This window comes from Hoplias malabaricus, chromosome 1, assembly GCF_029633855.1.
Source record: "Hoplias malabaricus isolate fHopMal1 chromosome 1, fHopMal1.hap1, whole genome shotgun sequence".
In the NCBI taxonomy this organism is placed as follows: domain Eukaryota; kingdom Metazoa; phylum Chordata; class Actinopteri; order Characiformes; family Erythrinidae; genus Hoplias; species Hoplias malabaricus.
Window position 1 is genome coordinate 84113133 of NC_089800.1, and position 18348 is coordinate 84131480.

Genomic DNA, 18348 nt, shown 5'->3' on the forward strand with positions numbered 1-18348 from the left:
TTGGTCGCTGAAACGCTGATTTTTCTCAGCGTTTACATTTGACTTCTTTTTGTTCAGTGGCGTCTTAATTATAGTCAAAACACAGCACGTCCAAACCACAGACTAGGTGTTTTTCTTTGGTACGAGATCCTTAAATCGGCTTTAAATCACGTGACTACAGCTTGGTAGCGTGGATTTAAAGGGACCATACATGAACACACAGTGGGGACATAACAGAATATAAATATATAGATATAATCGATATAGACAAGATTACGTCAATTAGAAGTTCTGAATGATTAATTTTTGATTAATTGCCCAGCCCTAATATTTTCCATTGCATATAAAAAACTCAGACAAACACATGATGTCTGAGGAATACATTCAGGCTACTTCTATCTGCTCTCATTAAATCAGTCGACACAACCCTGAGCTCATTTATCCTAATGGACAGAGAAGGTTAGAGGGGGAATGTTTTGCATTTATCATAACTTCTCTCCAGACATGTGGATTATAGAAGAAGGTAGAAGCAATACGCTCTATGGAATTATTTAGAAATACTTACCAGGAGCATTGATGTGCCTGGACTGGATGATGAGCTGGCCTTCCCCTGTGTGGTCAGTGTTCGCTGAAACTCTGCTGCAAGCCATTTCGTCTTATCAAGGCCCATAGAACCAATACTGGAGAACTGGCCAATCACTGGCCACTCTTCTGCATTTTGTACTGGGCATGTGTGCTCACTCAGCAACTGAAGGGGAAGAGTCAAAAAGTGCAGATGGTTATAATTACTGCCCATGACAATGGCCCATAGGCACACTCAGACTATGATGGCTTTCACCAAATGTAAGTGGACTGGGTCCATTTGTACACAATGTCCAAATGTATCAGCACAACTCTTCCTATGAGTGAGATCATTAAGATTTTTTAACATGCCCCCATTTCTGATGCTTTGACCGATAGAAAAGCGTACTCTGGAGAATTAGAAATAGTAGAAATGTGTGTTGTGGTCAGTTTGGGTTTTTTAGCATGTTTCTAGGAAAAACAAAGACTATCTGGACTTTTATCAACAAAACGTGCAAAATTTTTAATGATATGGAGGATGCATCAGTGCCCAGAGAATGGGTGACTTGTGTATGTATCAAGGTACCACTGATGTTGGAGAGACATGAGCTGACATGAAGGTGAGGTCTTTCAATGGGAAGTCCATGGTTATTTCAGCAAGGTAATGCCAGATCTCAATCTGCATGTGCTACAACAGCCAGACTGCATGTGTTTGACTGGCCGGCCTGCCTAGCTCCTATTGTGCATCATGAAGAGGACAATCCAACAAGAATAGGCAAAAACATCCACTTACAACCGCCAACCATTAGTATCCTCAGTTCCTTAATGATGAAAAATTGTAATTAATGGGAAGGCGATGTAGCACCACATTAAACGTGCCTCTGTCCCAACTTTTTTGGCGTATGCAGCAAGTTGCTCAGTGAGAAAACTTCAAATCTTTGTGCTGTTGTCAGTTAAATAAATGTTCAAGAAAATGAACAAAACAATCCTCCATTTACTGCATTTCACAAAATGTCCTAAGACTTTTCCCAGAATAGTCTGCAGAAATATCCCTAAATAATTATAGTCAGAAGCACTCACAAGTGCTGCTGCCACTTGCCTTCAGAGAAAGGAATTTGGCTGGTCTTGTCAACACCTACAGATACTGACCTTGGGAACTGACCAAGCATTCAGCACTATCCCCATGTGCTGCTTGAACACAGAGAGTCAGAAACCAGAGATGTGAATGGAATAAAAGCAATGTTCTGTTTGGACATGAAGCAAAGTACAAAATGCCAGAAGAGAGTTTAGTTTCTACTGGAATCCACATTCAGTTTTTTCTTGAACCTTCCAAGAATCTTTAAAGTTTTCCAAGAAAAGTTCAACCCGGGTTCTTCTCGGAACACTGTGATGATTTGTCACCAGACACATTATCATCACAAGCACTTTACTAATAAGGAACACTATATTAGTACTGGGTAGTTGCATAGATACTCAAAACAGGTCTCAAAACAGGCTCTCTTTTGGTCACATGGATAGACAGCATCACGATTTTTCAGGTGCTAATTACGTTGCTGTGAATCTTTTCTACCACACCCCAAAGGTGTTGTATTGTGAAGCCAATTGTAAAGCTTATTAAAACAACTGGAACAGACATGGTGTGTTATCATACTGGAAGGAATCAACAGAAGATTGGTGAATAGTGATGGGACGGGATTCACATGGTTATACAGCATATTCAAACAGGCCATAGGGATTGACGGATACTAGTACATGGAAAGTGTACCAAGAAACCATTCCCCACTGCACTACACCACCTCCACTAGTCTGGATGTTTCACACAAGGCAGGTTTTTATTGGCTGACAAAAGTGTAACTCGATGAGGTCTTCTGCTGTTGTAGGACATCAGTCCCAACGTGTGACATGTTGTGCATTCTGAGATGCCATCCTGCTCTGCACAACGGTGCAGGTATTTCTTTCAATATTCCCCTATTTGGAGCTAACTCTTGTGACTGCTGGGTGTGAAAACCACAGGAGATGAACAGTTATAGGAAAACTCAAACCAGGCCATCTGGCACAGCCTGCACACTTCCAGAACAAGGATGCGTGCACAGTAACCATTGTTGACCTGTCACAACCAGATCATCTGTTTCAACTCCTTCCCTCAGGCAGGTGCTTCGGCAAACTGACTGTATAAACAACCAGCCTCCAGAAAAGCTTCTGTCCAGAGACCATCACTCTCATGAACATCTACAGCAGCCAAACGTCTTTGTGCGTCTGAGGGACTGTCTGTGTTTAACTATTCTATTGATCTATTTTACTGCATTGATCTATTTGATTTGATTTGATTTTTTAATCTGGCTTCTGCACTCAGCACTGTATATACCTTTAACTGTGTATTCCTGTGTTCACATTTACATATGCGAGTGTGTCCAAACCAAAGCGACCTATCATCTGAAACGGAGGTATAGCTGGTTTTGATAGAAAAATTGTGGTAGAAACTATAGTTAATTTTTTAAATAAATTCATTCAAGTCTAAAGAAGTGACTGTTCACGAAATATTCAATTTAAATTACAAATAATGACTGGAGGCATGGTGAAGACATGTTAAGCCTCTTTTTGCTAGTACGGACCACGCCCTTAGAGCCCCTAGAGGCTGAAACGGGAGAGAGTTCAGTGTGGCTTATGAATGCGTATGAAGCCGGACCCCCTCCCATTGGATAAATGAATACGAGAAAAGGGTGGAGCAGGGTGGAGGTGGGAGCGAGTTTAAAACAGGAGGCTCGGTGGGTTTGATAATGGCCGAACAAGGCTCTGAATATGGGGATCAGCAGAAATGACGAGCGAGCTGACGTAGTGAAGCAGTCGAGTCGAGATCCGTCTCCTGAACTAAATGAAGCAAGTTTGTCTGACGCAGAAATGACGTGAGTTTGCGGGGTATATATAGGGCTGAGAGGAGGAGTTAGGGCGTGGTCCTACTCCCAAAATTATGTTACACAACTTCAATTAAACTCAACTCTCAGTGATCAGGGTAACAGTCATGGTTTTCCATTCTCATGCTGTGAAAAGCTGCTATTAAACAAGAATAAATCTGTTTAGGGACGCGCATCCCTGAATTGGATAAGTGCTTACAGAAAATGCATGAATGAATCAATATAGAAAAATATAATCATCTTTTCCTGTGATTATTATGTTGTCTTATTATGACTCTCTAACCTTGCGCAGTCTTAGGTGACCCCACTTCTCCATGTCAGCACCCTGGAACCTCCCTGGAGTGGACCCAATGAGATAGATCCTGCAAAAATAAAAGCGTCCATTAAAATTGCACTGCTTCAGGAATCCCACCTAGGCTGAAAAGCAGAGATCTTTTAGTCTCACTTGGTTTCTGACAGGTTGTGTTCTTTGATGCGTTCCATCCACTCAGACAGTTCAGGGGCTCGATATGCCCTCAGGTATTCCAGCAAATCTCGCTTGAAGTGGGTGGGAGAATCTCCTGCAGTCTCTGGGCTTCCCTCAGGTAACCTGGGGTACAGAGGACTCATCCATATTCTGGAAGAGACACAAACAGCCTTCCGTTTGACGCTGAAGTTACTGATGTTATTGTGGCAGACAGCAATAATAATACGGGTGAAATAGCACAGACTAATATATAATAGTACAGCCAACATTAAAAAGTCTAAAACTAGAAAGTTTACTTTCTAAAAGATACGGACATAAATTTTTCATTTTTACAGTTTCTTAAACAAAAAAATTAATAAATAAATAAAAATTCACATCTGAATGTTATGATTTGTGAGTCATGAAACATTTGAACATGTCATACACCATATGACAGAATACTAATGGATTTCAATTATACATACAACACACCATTGGGTGGAGATGCTGTTTTAGTGTAATAATTTTTTTTTAATAATATAAATATGGGGTGCATCTACTCAGAACTCTTTAACTATCCCTTGCTTTTCTCATTCCTAGCTGCCTAATGATATACATTTAATAAAAGAATTTACTGACATAACCATATACGATTTCATACTGACCCTGGGATTTTGCAAATTTATATCCTAGAGAGGGCAGAAACAAAATCTGGAAAATATTCATTCATTATCTGTAAGCCTTATCCAATTCAGGGTCGCGGTGGGTCCAGAGCCTACCTGGAATCATTGGGCGGAAGGCGGGAATACACCCTGGAGGGGGCGCCAGTCCTTCACAGGGCAACACAGGCACACAGATACACATTCGCTCACACACTCACACCTACGGACACTTTTGAGTCGCCAATCCACCTACCAACGTGTGTTTATGGACTGTGGGAGGAAACCCACGCAGACACAGGGAGAACACACCACACTCCTCACAGACAGTCACCCAGAGGAAACCCACGCGGACACAGAGAGAACACACCACACTCCTCACAGACAGTCACCCGGAGGAAACCCACACAGACACAGGGGGAACACACCACACTCCTCACAGACAGTCACCCGGAGCGGGAATCGAACCCACAACCTCCAGGTCCCTGGAGCTGTGTGACTGCGACACTCCCTGCTGCACCACCGTGCCGCCCATCTGGAAATCATCCTTGCATTATATGATATTATTTTGCCAATGCTTTAGAACAGTAATTGTCAGTACTGGTCAATGTCACGTAACTGATACATTGCCCTGGTTGTAGCTTTTACATGTACCTAGGAATCACTTCAATTCTTAAAACGCAAGTAAAAATTGTTTTATTCTGTAAAAAGGTCATATTATACAGAAGGTGTATGCTTACTATTCTTTCAAATCAATCTCAAATATAACTCAATACATGTTTGTCCTAAGTTTATGATTAAACACACCATCCGTTTCATCTTTAAGAAATGAAAAGTCTGCATGACTGAACTGGGTCATTTTATCTGTGGTTATATCACCACTGTATCTGAGTTAATTAACATTATTTAGTGTCTGTGTTATTGTACAGAAGAAAAAAAAGGCTCTACATGCAAAATTTCATTTTGAAAAGTAAAGGTACTCCTGACTGGAGCTCAATGGGGACTTGATAGACTTATTATAGCCATTCCCTGGGGTGTTTTCAGACCAGATCAATATGGACTCGGATTGGTGCTATTAAAAAGAAAGAAGCAGAAAAGCCCTTTTGTGGTGGACCCGGGGGGAGAACCCGACAGCTATATGAATATCAACGAGAGAGAGAGAGAGAGGATGAAGCTGGAATAATGAAAAGACGCGTGGGATCAGACGCGACCTGATGGGTAACAGCAGGACGTTAATGAGATTCATTGTACGTCTTTGTGTGTAATGTTTGAAAATGAGGGCAATGTGGCAAACAGACATACAGCTTACTCTGAACATGCCTTAAACTCATGAGCTGTGAAGCCTTACAGCAGGTAGGGCAGAAAATCATGCAAAATGAACACACTGATCTTTACTGTACAGTTGGACAGTAACATTTTTAATTAACATTTGCTAACCAGCTTAACACTGACATGTCAGCGTCTAATAATCTCAAACGTCCAAATGGTGTTGGGAAACTCTAATAGGCGTCTTGCCTGTGACGTAGATGGTGGACAACAACTCTAGAAGCTGCACTTAATTTAATGCAAAATGACGAAAAGGTGTGTTGTTTTTGGCTGCAATCATTCAATGTACAGTGGGACATCTGTGAACAAATGGCCCAAAGATCCCAAAATATCCAGAAAATGGACTAAATTTGTCAACTTTAAACGGGCACTTTGGAAAGGACCATCCGCTCACTCCGTTATCTGTAGCTCATTTCACTGGCGCTTTTCCAACAACATGGGCATGTAAGGACACCAACGAAAGGTGTTCAAGAGCCTCTGTAACATGGAGGTAAACAGGGTAAGGACACTCACTTCGCCTGTTTTAGTTGGTGTTAGTTAACGTTAGCTTGACTCGCTAAACTCGGTGGCTCAGATTATACTCGGCTACGTAGCTGCATTACGGAGGTTTATAGTGTCGGATGAATTCGAGTTCGACTTCGATCACATTTACAAGAATAACGGTACCTCTACATTTGAGTTTAGCTTATTGCTAGGCTATTGTCATGAATAATGTTGGTTATTTAGCTAGATACTGTCATAACAGTCAGTCATAACGGTGTTTTACCGCGGCGTTGTTCAGCTGTTGTCCACCAGTGACGTCACGGTCGCGTTCAAGAATTTCCGTAGCGAGCTCGGGTTTTTCCGTCAATTTAATAAATTTGTCAGTTTTAAAGCAAATTAAGCAGCTATTTTCATTTTAATTCATACTTATATCTGTCAGTAACTACAATAATGTGGAATATTCATGGAGGTCCATTAAGTGGTGCTTAGCCTTTAAGTAATATGGCTAAATTGAGAAATCCTGCTTTGTGGATCAACCCCCAGGTAGACTACAAACACCATCCCCATCTGTGAAACAGCATCTTAAACTTTAAGAGTCCACTATTTCAGTGTGGTAAGGCAACTTAAAAATATAGAAAGTGAATATGCTCAGTTGTTTAAAAGGAGATAGAGTTGGTTGAACCTTGGTAAGAGAATAACAGTGCAAAAATATAAGTCTTTTATTTCTATGTTTATGTCATTATGTTTATCTAGTTTCATTTCCAGTCTTTCATTTCTACTGGTCCATTCATGACATTAATAACATTGGCAAACAATGACATGGAAAAGTAATAGCAATCGTATATTACAGAACTGATAACACTGTGATGGATCAGTTTCTAACAAACTGTGATTTCTTTTATCATTTCTGTAACACATCTCTATTTAATAGTTAAAAATGTTAATGACAATATAAAGCAACAATAAAATGAGACTTATTAAAATGAGACAAAAATTTCTTATACTTTCCACATTTGTCAGAGAGAATTACTTTGATACAAGAAAAAAAAAACATTCGCAAGCCACCTTCTACACTCTATCTTCCAAAAACAGCAAACTAAAGTAGACCTCTATATTGCCATTAGGACTGTAGCTCACCTAAGATGGTATATTCTCGTGCATTACAACAAAACAGATTTGTAGGTATTCACACACACAAATGTTTTTGCGTACCAAATTAACAACAATGAAACAAAACACCGTTTTATTTGTATTAACTCCCTTCACCTGACGAACAAACACAAATAAAAAAAGTTTAAAACTGTAAAGGATTTATTCAAATTGAGAAAGATCTGCCTTTCTCTATTTAAACCTATTTGGAATAAATCAGCTTCATTTCAATTTCCTGAAAGCATCTGCTCGGTGCGTTGTCATGGCAACTGACCAAAAATATTTAGGACCGGCAAACACAGTACCCACCAGATACGAAAGAAGTGCCTTTTTATGCAATCAGAACAAAACACTTCAAAGAGATCGTAACAGAAACAAAAAAAAAATGCTTGTATCATCAAGTGTGACAGAGCATTTCGGTACCACTTGGTAACAGGCAGTTAATAAGAGTGCACGTTTATAAACAACGCTGACCAGCCCTACCCTTGAGTCTTCTGGTACCAGTCGGCCTGGATCATGTTCGAAGTCAGAATGATGACCCTGAACCCTTCCTCATACCACAACAGCATCATTTTCCTAGAATTGGAACACAAAATTAACATTCGTATATTGAGTGCCTTGAGAAAAGTATCATGGTTCAGCTTTATCCCTGAAGCAGTATTTTGCCCATTACTACAGCTATTAAATATTTAATGATTGAAACTAGCTGGAACACTATTGTTATTTCGTTGAATTTCATTAAATGAATCAATGACAATACGAAGCTGTGTTCAAACTGCGGGTCCCCTCCTAACTCTGTCTGGAATGATTATAAATAAACTGCATGCACCAGTGAGGCACAGGTATTATCCATCAGAGAAGAGCCCGACACAGGTGTGTGAGAGAGATCATGGCATTAATGTTTTATTTACTTCATTAAGAGCCAGACGATAGGAGCTCACGGAGGAGGGAGTAAAACCAGCTCAATCCTCCAATGCCTGCTCCCACTCTCTGTTCCTGAATAAAACATGTTGAACCTTACATTAAGAAATCTGGTAAACTAGGAATAAAGTACATTAATATTCAGCCTTGTCCATGTTTAACAAGTGCTTCAAACTCATTGGAACCACCAAGAGGCTGATACACCACACCCTGGCAGGGAAGGCAGAGGTTAAATGCTCTCCTGGTATTTTTCAGAAGTAGGTAGAGATAGATAGAAAGAAAGAAAGAATTAAAGAAAGAAAGAAAGAAAGAATGAGAGAGATAAATAGATAGAGAGAAAGAAAGAATGAGAGATAGATAGAGATAGATAGAGAGAATGAGAGCGATATAGAGAGATAGATAGAGAGAAAGAAAGAAAGAAAGAATGAGAGAGATAGATAGAGAGAAAAAGAATGAGAGTGATATAGAGAAAGAAAGAATGAGAGAGATAGAGAGAAAGAAAGAGATAGATAGAGAGAAAGAAAGAATGAGAGAGAAAGAAAGAAAGAAAGACAGAGAAAGAAAGAAAGAGATAGAGAGAAAGAAAGAAAGAATGAGAGAGATAGATAGAGAGAAAAAGAATGAGAGCGATATAGAGAAAGACAGAGAGATTGAAAGAAAGAAAGAATGAGAGCGATAGAGAAAGAATGAGAGAGATAGATAGAAAGAAAGAAATAAAGAAAGAGAGATAGAGAGAAAGAAAGAAAGAAAGAGTGAGAGAGATAGAGAGAAAGAAAGAATGAGAGAGAGAGAGAGAGAGAGAGATAGATAGAGAAAGAAAGAAAGAGAGAGAGAGAAAGAGAAAGAGAGAGATTTGAGAGAGAGAAAGAAAGATAGATAGATAGATACAGACAGACAGACAGAGACAGACAGACAGATAGATATATACAGGTTTCCAAACACTGATATATTGAAATGCTGGGCATGGCAAAAATGCAATGCCTTGTGTACTAAGAAGTGGTGTAAATCAATTTCAATCCTGCACAGAAATACGCCTGGATCTAAACTGCACTTCGTGGCATATCCTGAGGTAAAAAGGAGTTGACTGAACCCTGCTGAATAAATAATACTCCAAAAAGATCTGTAATACTTCCATGTATTAGCAGTACGTTTGCTAATCCCTCTGTGGCATTTTCCATTCAACGGGACGCTACCAGATTTCAAACACTAAGTTAACTAAAATCTGCTAAAACTGTGTGGGACATGTACCTAGGGAGGAGAAATATGGCAAAAAAATATAATACCACGGTGCTTGAAAACATTTTCATGAGAAATAATATGTTTTGTGACATTTTGCACAGGACACAGTACCGGGAGTGCCACAGCTAAAGGCACATTTATAATAAACTTTTAACACTCACTTACTGTACTGCACTTAATCTAATTCAGTCTTAATATACAAGCCCAATTATCCTCCTTTTCCAATGAGAAAACACTTGATACTTGCTTGAGACCATAGTGAACTCATTGCTAAATTTAGGGAGAGAAACATAACTCAGAAAGTACTTACGTATGATGAGTGCCAAAGGCGATATCCAACTTGGCCTGTTAAGAGTGGACGGAAGTTCAGTTAGAAAGTAGCACAAACACAGTTTGCAGCACAAATACAGTTCTATCAGTACAATCACTGCCACTGTAATGACTGAGTTAAGGCTAGATACTACCCCCAAGTGGAGAGAAGAATAGTTACACTTTTTAGACTGCTTGGTGGTGATGTAAAGCTGAAATATGCAGCTGATATTTACAGCAGAACAAACAAGCTCGAGCAGTTAAATGCCAGCACCTGACAGAAGCGAATGTGGCTGTATGGCTGAGCCTGCTGAAGTAACCGAGCCTTTGACTCTCGCTTCTCCCCATGGACGATAATCACAGGCTTGTCTCTGAAACAAACACAGAAACGAAGATGTAAACAAGAAGTTTGCGACCAAATCACGGTGGTACACATTTACTGAGGTCAAGCACTGAAGGATGTGCTGTAAAATAACCTCCTGGAGATTTGCCCTCCTACAGATTTCATCTCAAATCCAAGGGAGGCGGCACAGTGGCGCAGCAGGTAGTGTCTCTGTCACACAGCTCCAGGGGCCTGGAGGTTGTGGGTTCGATTCCTGCTCCGGGTGACTGTCTGTGAGGAGTGTGGTGTGTTCTCTCTGTGTCTGCGTGGGTTTCCTCCGGGTGACTGTCTGTGAGGAGTGTGGTGTGTTCTCTCTGTGTCTGCGTGGGTTTCCTCCGGGTGACTGTCTGTGAGGAGTGTGGTGTGTTCTCTCTGTGTCTGCGTGGGTTTCCTCCGGGTGACTGTCTGTGAGGAGTGTGGTGTGTTCTCTCTGTGTCTGCGTGGGTTTCCTCCGGGTGACTGTCTGTGAGGAGTGTGGTGTGTTCTCTCCGTGTCCGCGTGGGTTTCCTCCGGGTGACTGTCTGTGAGGAGTGTGGTGTGTTCTCCCTGTGTCCGCGTGGGTTTCCTCCGGGTGGCTGTCTGTGAGGAGTGTGGAGTGTTCTCTCTGTGTCTGTGTGGGTTTCCTCCGGGTGCTCCGACTCAAAAGTGTCCGTAGGTCTGAATGTGTGTGTGTCTGTGTTGCCCTGTGAAGGATTCCAGGTAGGCTCTGGACCCACCACGACCCTGAACTGGATAAGGGTTACAGATAATGAATGAATGAAGACTTCTGAAGGTCAGTGATTACAGGTATCAGGTGTGGTTCATTAGGCTTGGGGCTAAAGTCCAGGAGAGGAGAACACCAGGAGCAGGGTAATTGACCACTGGCTTAAAGGAATACTCTAGGATCTTTCAACGTGATCTCCATTTGCCACATCTGTAAAATTCATCAAAGAAAACAACACAGACATTTCCCAGAACTACAGAGAAACACTTTAAAAACATACTGTCCAAAGGAACTCACCATATGCTCAAATGTGGCACAATGCCTTCTTTTTAAAAAGAGCTCTCTCAAACACACACACACATACACACACACACACTATCTGCAATTCACAGGCAAGGTTTCCATTGGGAGCAACTGACAAACAGATATATTCTGCGAAAAACACCATATCCAAACATGACAAGGAGTCAACAGCAGATTTAAAATGCACAGGTGTGGATGGTCAGGACAGAACAGTGAACCGAGCGCTGTGGTCAGTCTACACAAGATGGAGTTAATACAATAGACTGAGAGGGATCATGATTAAGGATTATTTCAATGGACAGTTAATACTAAAATTGTCCCAATTCCAAACTCTCTTTAATCTGTGATTGGAAAAAAAGGAACACAGAATAATATACAGCATTGACCATCACCTGAATTCTGGGGGATACTGTTTCACCATCCATGGAATATCAAAGCAGTAGTTGAACTGTGAAAACAGAATTGATAAACCAGATTAAAACCAGTGAGCGCCTGTCCTAAGTCTTAGCTGAAGCTAGGATTCCCCGGTTCAAAACTGTACAAGGAGGATGTCAAGGAAATACATCTTAAAAGGGATACAAATGAGGTATAGGACCCATAACTGTTTAAATATTAAATAAAACATAAAAACGTAATTTAGTGCACAGTTGGTGTATATAGATAGATAGACACACAGAGAGAAAGAAAGAAAGAGAAAGAAAGAGGAAGAAAGAAAGATAGAAAGAAAGAATGAGAGATAGAGAGAAAGAGATAGATAGATAGATAGATAGAAAAAGAAGGAGAGATAAAGAGAAAGATGGAAAGAAAGAAAGAAAGAGGGAGACAGAGAGAAAGAGAGAGAGAGAGAGAAAGAGATAGAGAAAGAGATAGATAGAAAGAAAGAAAGAAAGGGAGAGAGAGAGATAAAGAGAGAGAGAGATAGAGAGAAAGACAGAGATAGATAGATAGATAGAACGAAAGAAGAAAGAAAGAACTGGAGAGAGAGAGATACAGAGAGAGATAGATAGAAAAAAAAGAGGGAGAGAGAGATAGAGAGATAGATAGAGAGGGAAAGAGAGAGAGAGAGAGAGAGAGAGAAAGAATGATAGAAAGAGACAGATAGAGAGATAGATAGAAAGAAAGAAAGAAAGAGAGATAAAGAGAGAGAGATAGAGAGAAAGAGAGATAGATAGATAGAGAGAAAGAAAGAGAGATAGATAGAGAGAAAGAGATAGATAGAGAGAAAGAGATAGATAGATAGATAGATAGATAGAAAGATAGAAAGGGAGAGAGAGATAAAGAGAGAGATAGATAGAGAGAAAGAAAGAAAGAGGGAGAGAAAAAGAAGGAGAGAGAGATAAAGAGAGATAGAAAGAGATAGATAGATAGATAGATAGATAGATAGATAGATAGAAAGATAGAAAAAGAGGGAGAGTGAGATAAAGAGAGATAGAGAGAAAGAGAGAGATAGATAGAAAAAAAGAAATAGATAGAGTGAGAGAGATAGAAAGAAAGAGAGATAGATAGAGAGAGAGAAAGAATGAGAGAGAGAGAGATAGAAAAAAGAAAAAGAGGGAGAGAAAGAAAGAAAGAGGGAGAGAGAGATAAAGAGAGACAGAAAGAGACAGATAGATAGATAGAAAGAAAAAGAGGGAGAGAGAGAGAGAGAAAGAATGATAGAGAGAAAGAAAGAGATAGAAAGATAGAAATAAAAAAGAGAAAGAAAGAATGATAGATAGAAAGAGACAGATAGAGAAAGATAGATAGAAAGAAAGATAAAGAGAGAGATAGATAGAGAGAAAGAGAGATAAAGAGAGAGATAGATAGAGAGAAAGAGAGATAAAGAGAGAGAGAGATAGAGAGATAGATAGATAGAGAGAAAGAGAGATAAAGAGATAAAGAGATAGATAGATAGATAGATAGATAGATAGATAGATAGATAGATAGATAGATAGATAGATAGTTAGTTAGTTAGTTCAAACTTTTGAATGCTAGAACCTCAGTTTTGGGCACATGGACTCTTTACCTGGACGGATTCCTTCAGCGTGCCAAACATAGGGGAAAGTATTTCTAGTTTGACAGAGGAAAAAAAAAATAAATCAGCATCCAGCTACATGAAAAGAATTTCACATTCCTTTCTATATTATTATATCAAATTATATTAAACAGAAACTGTGATGTGCCTTTGATGTGCAAAGCTCCAGTGTTGTATTTCTTTTCTATTCCAGTGACTTTGTTTAAATAAAAGCGGTACGTGTGGTTCATAGTAGATAAGTTTGCCTCAAAGAAATCACTAGGCTCCTCTTTATAATACGAGGCGCCGTGGGGGCTTGGTGGACGCTTGTCCTCGACCTTCTTCCTTGGCGGACTTTTGACTGGCTTTTTAGGGTTTGTTTTAGAGGTAGAGGAGGTGGCTTCGTCATCACTGCTCGAGAGGTCCCACCCTCCTTCCTCCGACTCTCTCTTTCTTTTAACAGCTGGTGAAGAGCTGTTTTCGTGTTTCACTGGGTTTATCCGGTTAAAGTGGGCTGCCTGTCGGGCCTCAGAACCCAGGGCAGGGGCAGATATTTTTTCAGTCTTAAAGGTTGGCTCAGATGTCTGTTTATGTTCTGGACTAGGCTCAGATTTGGGTTTGGGCTTTGGAGCAGTATGAACTACATTTGTTTTACGCTCTGGATCAAGCTTGGTGTTTGGTTTCTTTAAGTCCTTTGGAGGTGTTGGAGGTACTACATCATCATCGCTGTCAGACAGTGTCCACTTGCCGTACTGACTCTCCTGGGTCATTCTGTTCACCTGTGGAAATATGAATAAATACATTTATTTCATGATTAAAAATCATTTTCTTCATAAATCTTTGTCCCAGACATCAACAAAGTGAAATATGAAATTACAGCAGGTGGTCAAAACAACACATTACCACAGAAACTAAAGAAGGAACTCTGAAATGCAGCTGTGTTGCTCATTAAATGTGACAGCTCACGCCAGATAAATGACAGAGACCTCTAAATGTCGGAAATCTTGAAAAAAGAGACATAGATACTATTTATTCCTCTTCCATAGGTGGGTAATATTTGCTGTTTCAGATTATTTAGGTTGAATAATCTAAACCCACCCTAAAATCAGGAGACTGCTAACTGCGTGAAAGTAAACGCAAACTGAAAGTGCTTCAAACTAAACTCGAGTTCCAAATGAGTTTCTGTGGTAACTCAAACAGTGAATAAAAACTTAGACAATTAAACTTCAGCCGCATACAAACAAGTCCTTCTTCTCTTGAAACATACCGTTCCACCTTAAAAAAAAAACATCTGAACATACACAACCCAGAGAGAACTCCAGTTCCCCTCGAGTCATGGATGTAGCCTTTAATGATACATCTTTGACCCAGTCTTCCATTGATTTATGAAAAACTCAATATAATACATGTTAATTCTTGATCTGAAATATCTAGTGAAAACCATCTGTGTGTATTTCAAAGTGCAGGAACTCATTTAGCTAGATAACTTCAGCCTCAAATCATATGTGTTAAATTAAAAGGTAACATATATATTCCATATTCAGTTTGTACTGACCTATGAATATGTAATAGTCCCTATCTCTGTCTCCACCGTTTCACTGCAGCTCAGTAGAACCACCCCTTTGCAGGGACTGGTACTTGTTTATGACGTAAGAAATCCTGGCAGTCTGTATCCACCCATCCGAGACTGTGTTTATAAAACTTCAGTCTCAAAGCAGAAAGGCTCAGCCCTATCTACTTATTTTACTAAGCCTAAGTCTTCTAGCAAAAACACCACACAGACATATGAAGGTTAAAAACTGAAGTTAATTGGCTAACTTTGTGGAATAAACCCTGGGCCAGCGTGATTCTTAGTAATGCAACTTTTCAGGGTGGTTTCTTTACAACCCAGCAGTTGAACTGTACATGTTTCAAGAAAAAAAAATACAGTACGATAACACTTAATAACAGCACGGTGGGACATATATATACAGCCGGGTTATACAGAGAAAACAACAGCTCTGAAATATTTAACAACAGAGTGTTAACAGAGTGCAGCTAAATTTCCCAAGAAAAGTGACTTTACATTTAACTTACTCTGGCGGGAAGAGAGAGCGAGAGTTTGAACTCCACTGTGATCTTCTGTTGAGCTGCGAATCAGCGCACATACACGAAAGTGCAACTTCAAAATAAAAGTCTTCCATGAAAGTAATAATAACCACTAAAAAAAGCATGTTTTATATAAATTTATGTGAGGCAAGTTAGTATTAAAAAATTAAGATTCATCATTGTTTTACTGAGCCTGTTGTTTATATACCTTCAAAATAAATTAAGACGTGACTTAAAAAAAAAGGCCCTGACCTGATTTTAACTGAACAGTATTTTTATTTTTGGGTTATTAAGTCATTCCCATTTATTACACATATCTTTTCCATACATTGTTAAGTAGTTCTCATACGTTATTACGTAGTCCCATTCATTTATTAGTCGTTCACCTGTATTAAGTAAATAAATATAAATAAAATAGTTATAGCGTATTTATTTAAATAAAATAGGTTGTTTAACGCGTCATTCTCATTGGAAACAGCAAAGAGAACGGTGAAAATGGGGTTGTGTTTTTTGTATTTTATTCAGACAGTCCCTGGTGGACTTTTATTAGAGAGAAGGCTCCAGTGCTGTATGTTGCTAGGAAACGAGAGCAACTTCGCCCCGATGCAACAACTTGTTTTAAAAACATAAGTAGATGATATTCTTTTAATTCAAGCGGATATATTATTATATTGTTCTTCCAGCAGAGCGGAAATGTCTTTCCGTAGCGGAGCCGTTCTTGCTAAGAGTGACAGTAAGGAGACAGAGGCTGAAAGGAAAAGATTTATTGCGGTAAGGAGCCACTTTTCACATAAATGTGACATGAATTTTCTCCAGCTTCCTCTGTAGCTTCTCTTCCCTCCCAGTGAAGATTTGTGGTTTGGTTCAAGGTTGGCATGGTCTCCGTTGGTACACTGGCTGGACACCAAGGTGGGCTGACTTTATGGTAGGCTATGTTTGCAGCCCAGCAACTCTCTGTATATGGGGCAGACAGTGGGTTATTCATATGTTTAACCCACACTGGTCTGTGAACCAGGTATTTCCATGTATTTCCAAAAATAGCAATTTTGTAGGAGAAGGAAACAGTCCTCAAAATGTTCAATGGAAGTCAGTGTATAAAGATTGAATTCCAAGCCATTTTGGAGTATTTCTATTTGCCCATTCATCATGAACTCTTCACAGAATGTGTAAATGTACTGTGTTCAAATTAAATAGTAAACTACAAATTGACAAAAATGGATAAACATTCATTCATTTATTGCCTGTAAGCGCCTTACCCGGAATCACTGGGCAAAAAGCGGGAACACACTCTGGAGGGGGTGCCAGTCCTTCACAGGGCAACACACATTCACTCACACCTTGAGACACTTTTTTTGAGTCGCCAATCCACCTACCAACGTGTGTTTTTGGACTGTGGGAGGAAACCAACGTGGGCACAGGGAGGACACGCCACAATCCTTACAGACAGTCACCCGGAGGAAATCCACGCAGACACAGTGAGAACACACCACACTCCTCACAAACAGTCGCCCGGAGGAAACCCACGCAGACACAGGGAGAACACACCACACTCCTTACAGACAGTCACCCAGAAGAAACCCATGCAAACACAGGGAGAACACACCACACTCCTCAGAGACAGTCACACGAAGGAAACCCACGCAGACACAGGGAGAACACACCAAACTCCTCACAAAAAATTACCCGGAGCGGGACTTGAACCCACAACCTGAAGTGGAAAAGCTGTTACAGACAATGAATGAATGAAAACATGAATATATGATTTGTTCATTTTGATGAAGTTTTATTTAACAAAATATTGTCCTAGGTTTCCAAAGATAAACTTGACCCTGAAATGAATAAGGCAGAAAAAAAATGATGATGATAATGAACAGGAAAGGTGCTGTATCTCAATGATAAACATGCCTCTCTAAATATATTAATGAGTTAAATAAAATTAGTGTGATTCATTAGATTAAAATCAATCAATAAAAAAGATTCTTTTACCTGCACTTTGTTCAATATCTTTCTTGAATTCTACACAAAATGGCAGTTCTTCTGGAAATTGTTAGTATATTTATGTATGTACAATAGAGTGACCAGACGTCCTCTTTTACCCGGACATGTCCTCTTTTTTAAATGTCCGGGCGGAATTTCACAAACGTCCGGCATTTTGTTTTTCTAGAGCTTACATAGAACTTCGAGAAGTTTCGTTCACAAACTAGTCCCGCCCTCCCCTACTCCGATTGGTTCTCTTGAGTGAGAAGGGGGCGTGGTGAAGTAACCTAAAATCTTCTGATTGGACGGTCTGACTGTAGAGCTACCGCTATTGGTCGATAACCTTCTCTGTAAACATTTAATTGGTCAGTCTGCACGTCAGTAGTCCTTGTTTACCTCAGGCAAAGCTCATGTACCTACTCTCATCTCGAGCAGCTATGCAGAAACGTAAATGTAAGTTCTCGAATGAATTAAAAAAGAAATTCCCATGTTTTGTGTAGTAAATAAAGGTGTAAGGGACCTAGGAGCACACATAGGTTCAGCTAAGCAATGGTTCAGCTGACCCCCCCCCTTAAATATGTATTTTCTGCGACCATCTTCAAAATAGGCGTCTGATGTTTAACTCGAGCTCTTTATACATTTTTAAGAGTAATGAACGCCTCCAAAGTCATACATTTCGCGTGTTAAACGGTGTTTTGCTCAGTGGGAAGCGCCGCTGAATAGAAGTAATAAAGTTAGTAGTGGGACAATTCGTGAAAAGCTTGAGTCTTCGTGAGGGGGAAAAAAGAGCTCGCCCGAACAGGGACTTGAACCCTGGACCCTCAGATTAAAAGTCTGATGCTCTACCGACTGAGCTATCCGGGCTCTGACAGAGAAGTCGGGAAGGAGACACAACAACTGCAGGCGCTTCTGTTTCATT

General features: G+C 40.0%; 2 protein-coding genes and 1 non-coding gene across 7 annotated transcripts in view; 1 reads left to right on the forward strand and 2 right to left on the reverse strand.

Moving 5' to 3' along the window:
* Positions 1 to 15513, reverse strand: part of tdp1 (tyrosyl-DNA phosphodiesterase 1) — a 52555-nt gene extending 37042 nt beyond the window's left edge. For 3 of the 5 annotated variants that reach the window (XR_010803721.1, XR_010803720.1, XM_066675626.1), the window contains exons 1-10: positions 15441 to 15513; positions 13534 to 14143; positions 13377 to 13420; positions 11764 to 11819; positions 10258 to 10354; positions 9985 to 10019; positions 7998 to 8090; positions 3898 to 4068; positions 3736 to 3814; positions 545 to 727 (exon numbers count right to left, since the gene is read on the reverse strand). Coding sequence is in view for 3 of the 5 variants with exons in the window: in XM_066675626.1 (XP_066531723.1) it covers positions 545 to 727; positions 3736 to 3814; positions 3898 to 4068; positions 7998 to 8090; positions 9985 to 10019; positions 10258 to 10354; positions 11764 to 11819; positions 13377 to 13420; positions 13534 to 14134 (1359 nt within the window). In the remaining 2 variants the exon portion in view is untranslated. Of the gene's footprint in view, positions 1 to 544; positions 728 to 3735; positions 3815 to 3897; positions 4069 to 7997; positions 8091 to 9984; positions 10020 to 10257; positions 10355 to 11763; positions 11820 to 13376; positions 13421 to 13533; positions 14144 to 14919; positions 14981 to 15440 lie in introns of those variants that run through there. The other 2 variants (XM_066675651.1, XM_066675636.1) reach the window with 2 other exon arrangements.
* A 533-nt stretch (positions 15514 to 16046) lies between these two features.
* The window catches only part of efcab11 (EF-hand calcium binding domain 11), a 96117-nt gene continuing 93815 nt past the window's right edge, over positions 16047 to 18348 (forward strand). The window contains exon 1 of the mRNA XM_066675686.1: positions 16047 to 16223. Coding sequence (XP_066531783.1) covers positions 16146 to 16223 — 78 coding nt within the window. The 5' untranslated portion in view covers positions 16047 to 16145. The remainder of the gene's footprint in view (positions 16224 to 18348) is intronic.
* On the reverse strand, positions 18221 to 18293 carry trnak-uuu (transfer RNA lysine (anticodon UUU)). The gene has a single exon. It is a non-coding gene; the product is annotated as a tRNA-Lys (tRNA).